This window comes from Vicugna pacos, chromosome 15 (genome assembly GCF_048564905.1).
Source record: "Vicugna pacos chromosome 15, VicPac4, whole genome shotgun sequence".
Taxonomy (NCBI): Eukaryota; Metazoa; Chordata; class Mammalia; order Artiodactyla; family Camelidae; genus Vicugna; species Vicugna pacos.
The window spans coordinates 56,029,716-56,042,501 of NC_133001.1; the positions used below are offsets into that span (position 1 = coordinate 56,029,716).

The 12,786-nt window shown below is 37.5% G+C and overlaps 1 protein-coding gene across 5 annotated transcripts in view; it reads left to right on the forward strand.

Moving 5' to 3' along the window:
* KIDINS220 (kinase D interacting substrate 220) overlaps positions 1–12,786 on the forward strand; it is a 92,523-nt gene that overhangs the window by 10,243 nt on the left and 69,494 nt on the right. For 3 of the 5 annotated variants that reach the window (XM_072938244.1, XM_072938240.1, XM_072938242.1), the window contains exons 2-8: positions 162–305; positions 3,973–4,071; positions 5,131–5,229; positions 6,975–7,073; positions 7,965–8,066; positions 9,972–10,070; positions 11,760–11,957. In XM_072938244.1, coding sequence (XP_072794345.1) covers positions 198–305; positions 3,973–4,071; positions 5,131–5,229; positions 6,975–7,073; positions 7,965–8,066; positions 9,972–10,070; positions 11,760–11,957 — 804 coding nt within the window. In that variant the 5' untranslated portion in view covers positions 162–197. The remainder of the gene's footprint in view (positions 1–161; positions 306–3,972; positions 4,072–5,130; positions 5,230–6,974; positions 7,074–7,964; positions 8,067–9,971; positions 10,071–11,759; positions 11,958–12,786) is intronic. The other 2 variants (XM_072938241.1, XM_072938243.1) reach the window with 1 other exon arrangement.

Here is a 12,786-nt window from a genome sequence, read left to right on the forward strand (position 1 = left end):
AGAGGAGGGGGCATTCAGATAGCTGAGTTCTGGGGCTCTGTTTTCACTTCTGCCAGTAGGGCTGTATTGTACAAGTTTAAGTTTAAGAATGATAATATAGTTATTAGCAGCTTTTTTTCTAATCACAAATTATGTGTATTTTATCTAATCTGCTTTAACAGATATTGGAATAAAGAAGACTGTAGCTTTCTGTGAAGATGTCAGTTTTGATATCACAGAGTGTAATAAATTATGTGGAAGAAGAAAATATCCCTGCTTTGAAAGCTCTTCTTGAAAAATGCAAAGATGTAGATGAGAGAAATGAGGTGAGAGCAAGCTTCTAAAATTTAAATTCTTTTCACAAATATTTGTTGACTACCTACTGTAAGAAATGTGTGGTTCTTACCCTCCATAATATTGATACAATTTTTAAATAGTTAAAAGTACTTCAAATTGTGTATTTTTGGAATACATTTGAATTTACACAAATGATTGAATATTGAATTTTTGATTTATGATTTAGGTTTATGATTGAGACTTATGATTGGCTTTTTTTTCCCAAATAGAATAATCAATATTCAAGAAGCTTAATTATTAAAATCAAAAGTATTTCTAGGAAGCTTTAGAAGAGCTTCTAGACCCAATCTTTCTATAAATAGATTAACCAGACAAAATTAGGACTTTTTGAAATATTTTCTTTCTTGGGGACTCAGCTCTTTTCCTGAGTTGTTCATTCCACACACCTTGGGATGTTAAAGGCCCTTCATCTTTAGAGACAGTTAAATAAATCATGTGTTCTGCTTAATAAGACATGTAAGTATGTACTTACCATTTTCATTAACTTGTATCAGATATTTCTATTCAATAATATAAACGAGCAAAATGTTGATTATTTCCTCATGAACAACCAAGCTGCATCATTTTGGGGACTAATAAATTTTATGTATAAATTTTTTATGTGGCAAAGTAAGTATGTTTTATCAAACTTAAGAAAAATGATTCTTTTTCTTAGAACTGTGTTTTCAACACTAATTTTTTTTGCCAATGAGTAAAGTGAATAAGAAATGATTTCAGTTTTACACTAATGTGTGTATATGTGTGCACATGGATGTGCCTGTGTGTGCAGACATGCAGAGTTTTATTTATGATTTTTTTAAGTGGCTAAAGCACATAACATAAAATTTCCATCTTAACCATTTTTCATTGTACAGTTCAGTGATGTTCGGCAGTGTTAAGTAATCATTACTGTGATGTATCTCCAGAACTTTTTCAAATCTGAAACCCCATAACCATGAAACAGCTCCCTGTTTTCACCTCCCCCTGCCCCTGGTAACCACCATTACACTTTGTTTCTGTGAATTTGACTGCTCTAGGTACCTCAAGTAAGTGGAACCGTACAGTGTTTGTCTTCTAGTGACTGACTTACTTCATTTAGTATAATATCCTTGAGGTTCATCCATATTAGACAAGATTTCCTTCCTTATTAAAGCTGAATAACACTGCACTGCGTGTGTTTATCCATTCATCCACTGACAGGCATTTGGGGTGTTTCCTCCTCTTGGCTATCGCGAGTAGTGCTGCTATGAACATGGGCGTGCAAACACTGTAAATGTTTTTAAAGCTGCTAAATCAATAATTATTACTTTATTATTATTTTTTTGACATGGGGGTACCTAATTTAATTAAATGTTAACCGTCATTAATGAAATTGTGATATAAAAATTTTATTATTGCAATACAATTATGATACCTAATGTTTTTATTGAATATTTATGCAAATATGATAATAGTTCTGTACATTTAGCTCATTTAAGTTGAATAGCACTATAAAGAACTATACTGTTACTTATCTTGACTTAAAGATAAATGACTTAATCCCTCAATTTCCTATCCAAGATACTATCTGGTGAAATCTAAATGGTACCCTGTTTTGCTGACTTCAAACTATGATCTGTTTATGCTCTTTTGCCTTTCTTTCAGCCTTCAGAATAATTTCTTCTAAGGATAATGTCTATATTTTCAATGTTTCAAGTTAACAGAAAACTCCTGAGTCTTTGGAATTACAATTTTGAAAACTGATGTACAGTTCATATATCCTTAAGGGTCATAGATTCAATTAATTGGCTTTAATTTATATATTATACCAGAGACTTTGATGTCTCACTTTTTATCCCAGCTGATTAGAAGGGAGAAGGATGCTGTAGAAAGTAAGTCACAGACATTAGAGCTGACAGAGGCAAGCCTAGGCTAATAATTGATGTCTGTGGTTATGACTCAGAATCATAAACCTAATGTTTAAGGTAATTGCTTAATAAGTAGCGTGTGTGCACTGCTTTTTAAAATAATGGTTGTCATAAAAGTTATAATCAAATTTAATGTTTAAAGGTTAAACTTCTTCACCTAGAAAAATCTATGCATAATATCTCATTCCCTAATGACCCTGGGTGAATGACATGTGACTACCACATATAATTTAGTATCCATCATGACATGAGTGTCTGTGTTTAATTTTGATATACTTTTGTATTTAGTCACTCAGTATTTGTGTTTCTGTTTACTTGTATTCTTATAGTAGCATCTGTTGTATTTTGCCAGTTACTGTAATTATTTGCTTGTGTGTATGTTGCCACTAACAGATTTTTAAATTCCTTGAGAGTTTGCTCACTCATTTACTCAACAAATATCTGAGTACCTGTGTGGCAGTCACTGTCCCCCACTGGGGATGCAATTTTAAACAGACAGACAGACATGCTTCCCACCCTCAGGGAGTTTAGGGCCTTTTGGGGAAACACAATAATCAGATGTTAATCACACAAATAAAAGTGTAATTACAAACAAGGATTAGTATAGTAAATGAAATTAGAGGAGGGTAGCAAGGCTTCCCTGACAGTTTAATGTTTGACCCAGGAGCTGCCGTGTAGGTGGTAGTTGGTTGGGTGTGGTAGAGGGACGACTTTGAGGGTCCAGAGGTGGGAAGGAGCTGGGGGGCACGTTGGTGAGGAGGGAGTGGCGAGGCACAGACCAGGTTTCAAGGTAGCCCTGCTGTGGTCTCTCTACCAGTCAGGGTTTTCCTAGGCCACAGGCATGTAAGGATTTTGGTGGTTATCCAAAGGAGCAGTAGGAAACCTTTGAGGGTTTTAAGCAGTGGAATGTTGTCAAATTGGCATTTTGAAAAATCACAGGTATTTTGCCGCACACTGATAGACCTTCAGTAAGTAGGTGTCTGAGGGAACCGAATTATTCGTGTAATTTTTTTCTCATATACCTTAGTATGTTTTAGCACCTTTAGTCCCACTGAGGTGCTTCTAACCTGTTTCACATCGCGGCACTTACAGAAGGCGACAGTGTGTGTGCTGCGCTCGCGGCGGAGAGGCCAGCTGGGGTAACCTGCCCCAGCAGCAGCTGCCCAGGCCCTGCCCCGCTGCCCCCGGCTGAGCGGGCACTGTCTCGTCCTGCTGTGACTCGTTCTGGGCACACAGGCTGGGCCTCTCTGATGTCACTAGTAGGGGATTAATGAAGTAAGGTTGTGAAGAAAGGCTTAAAAAAACTGCATCATATATACAAAACACGTATTTTGAGATTTATTGTTTTACTGTTCTCCCTGTAGTCCTGGTAAAACACATATACGATAAAACCACGTTCTGTGTCGTATTTTACCGGCACTGTTAGAGATTCGGTTACCGTAGCTGTCCCAAGATTTTATAGAGGTTGTGGTACTTCTTTTCAGTGCTCAGTATTATTTGTGTTTGCTTATTGTGAATCAAGTTGCAGGGCCAACGCCAGATCACTAGTGCTATTATAAAACCATGTCATTTTCTGTTTGGCTTTTGCATTATTAGTAAATGGATAAGAGTTCAAAGGTGATTCTAAATTAATGCAGTACTGTAAACAGCACTTAACATCATGAAAATTCAAGTACAGTATATAGATATAACTGGTATTTCAGCTAAGCACAGCACGTTGACGAGTTCTCTGTGTCTTTTCTGTCTGCAGTGCGGCCAGACTCCTTTGATGATAGCTGCTGAACAAGGCAATCTGGAAATAGTGAAAGAATTAATCAAGAATGGAGCTAATTGCAATTTGGAAGATTTGGTATATATTGAAATATTTTACTCATTTGTCTTTCTCTTTTCCTTACCTTAGCTATTTGTTTTTAGGAAGTGATCCAAAAGTAACAGATTACAGCTTGTACTTTAGCTGTCTCCCACCTTTGCCTAGTAATACGCTGTTAATTTTTTGAAAGAAGTAATACAGGAGAAATGGTTACTTTCAGCGAAAGGGCTCAGCTCGTCATGTCTTTCATGTGTAGGTTGCACTGGCTGAACAGGGAGCAAGTAAACGTAAATTAAATGCCGACCGAGAAGATACCCATGTATGAGTTATACTGTGAAGTGTCTCCCCGTAATGGTATCTTATTATTGTAAGCATCATTACAGATGATGAGCCAGAAAGACATGGTCCCTCCTGATGCCACTTCTGGGGGATAAATCACTGTTCCAGGAGGCTTACATCTCCTCTTACTTCCTTTCTTCCCAGGAATTGTTTTTCAGGGTCACACATCTGGGTTTTTTTAATATTTGTTTTTATGATTCATATTAGTGATATTAAATTGATGGCTTTAACTGAATGATCATTTGAATTAGCTTTTACAGACCACTCATGAATAAAAGTTAGGATAGGATACTTGTAACCTTTATTGAAAGAATAAAGGAGAATAGTTCTTTATCACAGTTTCTGAGCTCATCACATGGGGTCGCTTCAGTTTAGTAGTTTGTAAATGTGCTCTGAGATCTGACTACAGGCTCTTTCATTTCAGTTTATAGTAATGGCTGCTGGCCGCGAGGATTAGCTTTGAGGTTTTGATAGTCATCTTTTCTCCTTTTTAAAAAACACGATATGTGATTAGAAGTCCAGTGAAAAGACTGAACAAGCACCTGAGAAACCATTCCTACACACTGTAGTTGTACGGGGAGACAGGTCTAACTTCTTATCAGAGCTTACGCCTCAGTGTTGTTTTAGAGCAGTTTAGAGAGGGTCACGTCATGTCCATTTGGTACGATCATCTGGTATGTAAATTCAAATGTATTTCTCCTCACTTTGGAATGCTATTTTTGGTTTTGAAATGATAACATTCGTGCCTGTGTGTTCAAGGATAACTGGACAGCGCTTATATCAGCATCAAAAGAGGGGCACCTGCACATTGTGGAAGAACTGCTGAAATGCGGGGTCAACTTGGAGCACCGTGACATGGTATGTACATTCTTTATATGTTATTAATTAGCTGGAATCTTGTTAACAGTAACAAATATGTGTGAAATCTTTCATTTTTAGGTATGGGGTGATGTTACAATAATGTTTTTAGGATTTGGGATTGGGCATTGAAATGACCCTCAGGAATGTTTTAAAACCCAGGTGATACAATGTACCTCTTTTAGAACATTCTTAGTCATCATTTTCTGTTTATTTCAGAGTTTAAAATTCTGAAATATTGTTAAAACAACTCATTACCCTTTATAATGTATCAGTGTTTTAGAACTTACGAGAGAGGTGTTCCCGTTAAGAAGAATTTTAAGAGGGACATAGTATAGTACTATAGTTTTTAAAATATTTTCAGTTGTTTAAATTACGATTTTCAGAGTACTACTTTTAAATTTATTTGTAAATGTAACTGTGTTCAGATATACTGTTTGTGCACATTACAAGTTTAATAAGATATGATCCTTAATTATCTCAGCTCTTACTTGATCTTGACATCTGCTTAAAGCACAAAGGTGAAGAAAGTGATCATTTATGGCTTATTTTTTCTGCAAAATGCTCAGCCTTTTCAAAAGTTAATTTTAACAGGGGATAAGAAGAAGGAATTGAACTGCCTTGATGTAATGTATTACTTTGCTGATGATGCTTTATGAAGGACAGGTGGTCTGAATTTTTAAGAAGCTGCAGCACTCCACCATCTTGCACTTAATACTATGTTGTACAGTGTGACTTACACAGTGTTCTTACCTCTGCAGTCTTATATTTATTCTCAAAACTTAGTGAAGTGCCTGGTGTACTGATTTTTATAGAAAAATGCAGAACCATTTGTATCCTCCCTATTTCTGAAAAAATTTGAAGTGCATGGATATAAAAGTCTAGGGAGAGAAGTTACTGATGCCAGTAATCTAGGTGAGGGATGGAGATGTCAGGTGACAGTAAAATGTGATGTTCTTACCTTATTGGTATATGAAGTAGTTGGGAAATTCTTGGAATTACCTAGTTCTCAGCATTTTATTAAGGCACCATACCAGTTTATCAGATGAATTAATATTAGGTACCCATTCTATGACTGGTCCCTTTTCATGCTTTGTAACCTCTCTAATTCACTTCTCAGAAGAATCCTATGGGCTAAGGGTTCATTTTGCTCTCAGTGTATACAGTTCAGGAAATTGAAGCTTGAAGAAGTACTCTTTGCCCAAAGTCACTCAGCTCTTAAGCAGCCAGACTGAGGTTTGAGCCCAGGTCTGCTTTCTCCGGAGGCTGTCTCCTCTATGACTCTTCCATGTATATTAGCCAGGGAGTTAGGGGCTGTGAAGTACACATTACGAAAATGTGTAAAAACTTAGCAAGATTTGTAAAAAGTGGTTTCTTAAATTGTTTTAGTTGTCTGGAGGTGACTGTCTAGGAACATAGAATATTTTCTGAAGGAAAATATTCAGACAGCCAAAATAAGTCTTGGAAATTTGGAGGAGTCCAGCATGAATGTTTCCTATTTCAGTTTCCATGATATAATGCAAGCTTTGGACAATCATTTCTGGACTTAAGAGGTTTGACTTTTCTCAGATACTGTTGTATATTCCTCTGGGGAGCTTGGGTATTAAAAACAACAGAGTAGTGATTTCTTAAAACAGTGATTTTGTAAAGCATATTCACAAAAGGACCTTTATTAATGACATCTTTGTGCTTGGAGACAATCCAGTGTTCTATTTCCCTCCCGCCACCATGTTTTTTCCCTTCAGGGAGGATGGACGGCCCTCATGTGGGCGTGTTATAAAGGCCGCACTGAGGTGGTGGAGTTGCTTCTTTCTCACGGTGCCAACCCAAGCGTCACTGGTCTGGTAAGCGTTGAGAAAAAATTCATCTGTGATATAAGTGGTCAGTTGTTTCAGAGAATGCTTAAGGCTGGACTTCATAATGAATAAAAATGATCTAGATCTTACTAAAGATAATAACGCAGAATGTGATTTCAAAACATAATGAGAGAAAAAACACAATGAAGTTTTTTCTCAAACTAATTTCTCAATTTTTATCAACAAAAAGACAACTCTTAGAGCTTAGATATTAATTATAACTATATAACATTTCAAAAGGAGATTTTGAAATCCTTAAGTCTTGCCTGTTTTCAGTGAGTATGCATTCTCAATCTAAACTTTTCTTAAAGAAGGGAGACCATACCGTGTCCGTACCACTTCTCTGTACATTCTTGTAGGTGGTAGTACCTGCCTTATTACTTCACTTGAGACTTGATCTCAGACTGCAGATTAGTTGTTTTATTGATGAGGGGCTTCCCTTCACAGTGTATATGTATGTCAATCATCACATGGTGCACTCTAAATTTCTTATAACTGTATTTGTCAGTTATACCTCAGTAAGACTGAGAAAAGGAAATGGTTTTATTTCAGTTAATGAAGGGATTATAAAGAAAGGTTTCACATTCTTATTAATCTTACCTGTTAGATAATCACATTAAATGTGTTGACTCTGTAAGAATACATGTGTTCACAATGTATAGTTATTTAAGGTCGAGTACATCTTTGTTCCGGTTGTGTATTATGAGCATTATGTGTATTTTTAAAGTGGAGAATGGTCTGTAACTTGAATTTTAAAGATACGACTTTGTATTACTCCCTTTGTTATTTCCTCTTCTTAGGAGATGTGTTGTAAATACCCATCTAAAAGACCTTTTCTCTCCCTCCTGTCTCCCTACTGCCCCCTCACCTGTCTCCCAGCAGTACAGTGTTTATCCCATCATTTGGGCAGCAGGGAGAGGCCATGCAGATATAGTGCATCTTTTGCTGCAAAACGGTGCTAAAGTCAACTGCTCTGATAAGGTAGGTCAGCAGGGTCTTTCCAGGTTCCAGTTCATATTATGTCCACGCAGTGTGTCTAACTTACAAGTATTTTCATATGATCTCATGGGGCTGCTCTGACATACCTTATGTTTATATATATTAATGTATTTTATATAGACTTAATGTATTTTACGTAGACTGACATCTCATAGGTGGGTTCCTTCCAGGTGTTAAATACGTACTAAGTGCCCTTCCATTGTTTTTTATATCACGTTCATCATTCTTGGGAAAATAGATGGGGATGCTACTCTAGCTTCATTATTTGAAGTTTTCTGTTATAACTCTTCTTTCTACCTTTGGTCCTGTCTGCTTTCTCTGTATTGTTGCCAGATGACCTTTTAAAATTCATTTTGTTCTCTCTCTCTCATACTTGGAATCCTAAAGACATCAAATCTGTTGATGTCTGGTGTATAAAGATAATCCTTGCTGCCCTTTTTCCTGCTATCTATACCCTTAAGCTACCTTGCATGCTGGACTATCAAATGATGGAGGTCCCCGAACGCGTCTGTTCTCAGGCCTCCACGCCTTGCCTGTGCTCTTTCACAGTGTGGAGTGCCCTCTCCTCCTCGTCTGCTTAGCTTGCGTTCACCCGTCACCCTCAGCCCGTGTGCCAAGCAGCTCCAGAAGGCTCCCAGGATTTGATTCTATTCGTTTTTTACAATTGTTAATCCCACAAATAGTTAATAAGTATGTATTTAATTGTGTCATTCTTTCTTACTTTTGGGGAGCTCTGATGGCTCCTGCAGTTCCAGGACAAAGCCCAGACTTCTCAGTGTGCCCCAGGCTGTCCTCCCAGGTGTACTTCTTGCTGCTTCTCTCCGCATGCACTATGCTTTTAGACAAAAGATTGTCTACCCTTCTGTGAACTTTCACGAGTTTCTATGAAGTGGGTGTGTGTGTGTGCGTGTTTATTCTGTTCCCTCTGCTAGGAGTGTTATTGCCTCCTCTGCCTGATGAACTCCTGTGTATTTTTTCAAGGCTCAGTTGCGATGTTGTCTTCTTTGTTCAGTCTCCTTTGCTTACCTAGTCAGCTTGGATGCTCCTTGTTCCATCCTGTCCGTGTTCTCTGTCCACACCTCCAGTAGTGCACAGAAGTTCTGTTGGTCGAGGCTGGTGTAAAAAGTAGGCATTTATTAAATGTTCATTTCAATCTGCAGTCTCTTAGGTGAAAGTCACGGTGAGTATTCATATTATCTCTCATTTGCCAGACTCCCCGAAGATAAAGCATCGCTTTTATGCATGATTTGTATTCTCTGATGTCTTTTGAATCATGTTCCAGTGGAAGGTGCTTGTGAGTGCAGTTTCTGGGCTGAAGTTTATTTTGTCAAGAATAGAGCTGATCTGGGGTGGTTGGTGGTGAGGAGCTCAGACTGAAGCCAGGCTCGTTGGGTTCATGGGTCTTGCTCCGCCTCCTAGTAGCTTTGTGACTTTGAGCCTGTAATTCTCAGGGCCTCGTTTGCTCATCTGTGAAAATGTGATACTGTGATTTGTACTTACTCCGTGGTAAGGATTACATGAGTTAACCCACATAAAGTAGTTAGAACCATGTTTGGCACTTGGTTGTTACTATTTTTGACTATAGTCAGACTGTTGGACTTTAGATTGTATTTCACAAGATAAGGGAAGTAAAGAAAGCTTATTAGAAATTAAAGGCTTTATGACTTTGTGCTGGAAAAATTGTCACTGATTGTAACAGTTAAAGTTGGTTAAAATACATTTCATGAAGTAGTTAACCATCTATTCAGGAAAAATAAAATGGGAAAAATATGTCTGGGATTATATGATTGATGTAAGCAATAATCAATGAATACTCAAAGTGTGTTGAGAGCTAGTTTCTTTTAGTATACCTTTGATAATAATTATGAATTTATTATTTTTTAATAGTATGGAACCACCCCTTTGGTTTGGGCTGCACGAAAGGGCCATTTGGAATGTGTCAAACATTTATTGGCCATGGGAGCTGATGTTGATCAAGAAGGAGCCGTAAGTATCTCTTCTACTTTAACCACTGGTGGTGGAGATTTTTAGTTTTAAGAGAGAGGATATTTTTTCCTTATTATGTGCCGAGAAAAATTTCCCTGCAGTTCTTAAATGGTGGTTAAAAAGCAAATACTTTCATTTAACCTGATAAATATATTATAGACACTAGGTATTATAAACATGTGCTTTTAAGGATTTATTGCTAATGCACAGAAATTTTGGGAGGTTAAAACTATACAGAATATCTTTTAGTAATCTTAATGTAATTACAATACTCCCCAAATCAAATAGTTTGAAATACTGCTGTGGAAAGAATTTTTGTTCTGTTAAAATATCTTTTCTTTACAATGTAAACATAATATAATTTTTTGATATTTTTAGCTGTGACTTGTTTTCGTTCTCTAATAGACAGATTTGAAAAAGTCAAAAATCAGTGATCAACATCTAGAAAAGCTTGAAAGTTGGTTCAGTGTATGTTACTGACTAGCAGTTATTGATTCCTTATTGAGTACCTGATGTGCACGCAGCCTTGTGCCAGACGTGCTGGGGATACTGGAGAAGCCTGTCAGGCTGCTTTTCTCTTGAACTTGTAAGGGTATGGTTAAAGGAGATGACATTTGTGCACAGGAAACAATACAGACTTCTATTTACATAATTAAGTATTATATGAGACGGATCATAAAGGATGCTGAGAAGAGTTGCTACCAAATCTCTGGCTGCTGTGTAACAAAAGTGAACTCGAAATCATGCTTGACTTCTTGGCATAATACCAGCTAGCTCCTCCTGTTTTCCATGTTGACAGAAGCTACTAATTGCTGACCTTCAGGGGGTGTATAATGTTTTAGTGCTGTGTGGAGGTGCAGCGTGATTCTTACCCAGCCGTGGAAGTCATACCTTTCACGTGCCTCCTTTCTGGACAGTTTATCGAGTAGCTGAGTGTCTTGTCTCTATGATTACTGACTGCTAAAGAATCTGAAAAGGCTGTGTTATCTTAATATTGAGAGAATTATGGCTTAGTTTGGGGGGCTGATACAATAACCGGAATATTTCTATAATAAAATTGTATGACATCTCAGTAGATCAAAATCTCAAGAATAAATTTTAATACTTCTTTTGTAGTGAGTCAGATTCTTCTGTTAGGTGATTTATTGTTATAAATTAAATGTACAGTTTTTTTTTTTAAGAGAACCACTAAAAATAAGATAGCTTGAAAGTGTGGTTTCTAGATCACTGTGAAAGGCAGAAGAAAATGCAATTATTTTTATTGAAATATTCTACAGCTTATGAATTCATGGCTTTACTTCAGTTTTTCCTATAGATTTTATTATAGAGAGTTCTGTTTGAAGTCTGATTGACCTTACTTTGGATTCTTTAGAATGTGTTTAATTTTGAATCATCCTATCACCAGTTTTACACGTCAGTACTTTAATGAGAGTCCAATTTCAGATTATCGTTTAAAGAATTGAATGTTAAAACAGTCCTGCTGGCTGAAGAGGATTTGTGTATCTTCAAAAATAGAAAAATACGCTTCCTGGCCATTTTTCGTGTATGTTTGCTGATTTACACTGGCATTTTATTGTCAGAAATAACTGTTAATAATAGGCCACCTATTTGAAAATACCAGTTTTTTGATTATGGCTTAAGTTATATATTTCCTAAAATTACTAATTTTTTTTTTGGTTTGTTTTTTAGAATTCAATGACTGCACTTATTGTGGCAGTAAAGGGAGGCTACACACAGTCTGTAAAAGAAATTTTGAAGAGGAATCCAAACGTGAATTTGACAGATAAGGATGGGAACACAGCTTTGATGATTGCGTCAAAAGAGGGACATACAGAAATTGTGCAGGATCTACTTGATGCTGGGACCTATGTGAACATACCTGACAGGGTAGGTTACTTATGTAGAATTTGTCTTCCAGTGGTGGCACTGATGACGGTTACCTTAGTCTCTCACCACCTTTCAGGATTCTTCATGCGTGACAAACATTTGTTTTAAGATGTTTTATTTCTGTCTTTAGAACTAAATAGTTAAAAACTATTCAGTCTTTGTGAAGGGGGTTCTTTTTAATTTTTTTCAAATAATATTGTTAATTGAAAATGTGATATTGAAACTGTGTCGTTTCACGGTTGGTGTTATTCATTGTTGCAAGGCCTGCAAGTACCACCCTTACACTTAGAATTTTCAAATTTGTGTCTCTTCGCTGACCTCTTCTCAGAAGTCTGCACTCGCGTGTCCAGCTCTGCTTGAACTCTCCACTTGAGTGTCTGCTGGGCCTCTTCACTTACGGCAGAGCAGGTGTCGTCTTTGTTTCACCCCAGTCGTGCTTTTCGCTCAGTCTCCTCCATCTCAGTAAACGGCGTTGCTCTCCCCCCTGCTGTGAAAGCCCCCAGTCCTGCACATTAGTCTTGGTGGCTTCTTTTCCTCACCTGCCACATCCAGTTCTTCAGCGGGCTCCACTGACCCCCCCTCCAGACCGTGTCCTTTATCTGTCCGCTTCCCTTCACTTCCGCTACACCTCCTGCTCCAAGCCACCGCCTCCCTTGTTACAGCAGCAGCACCTTCCCTGGCTTTTCTCGTCATCTCTGATTTATTCTCCACACTGTTCTCAGAGTGATCTTTGAAGCAATACATCGTATGTGTACTCCTTTGTTTTAAAGTCATCTAAGGCTTCCTCCTGCTCATAGGATGGATGTGACTTCCTTAGTTTGTCAGCGCT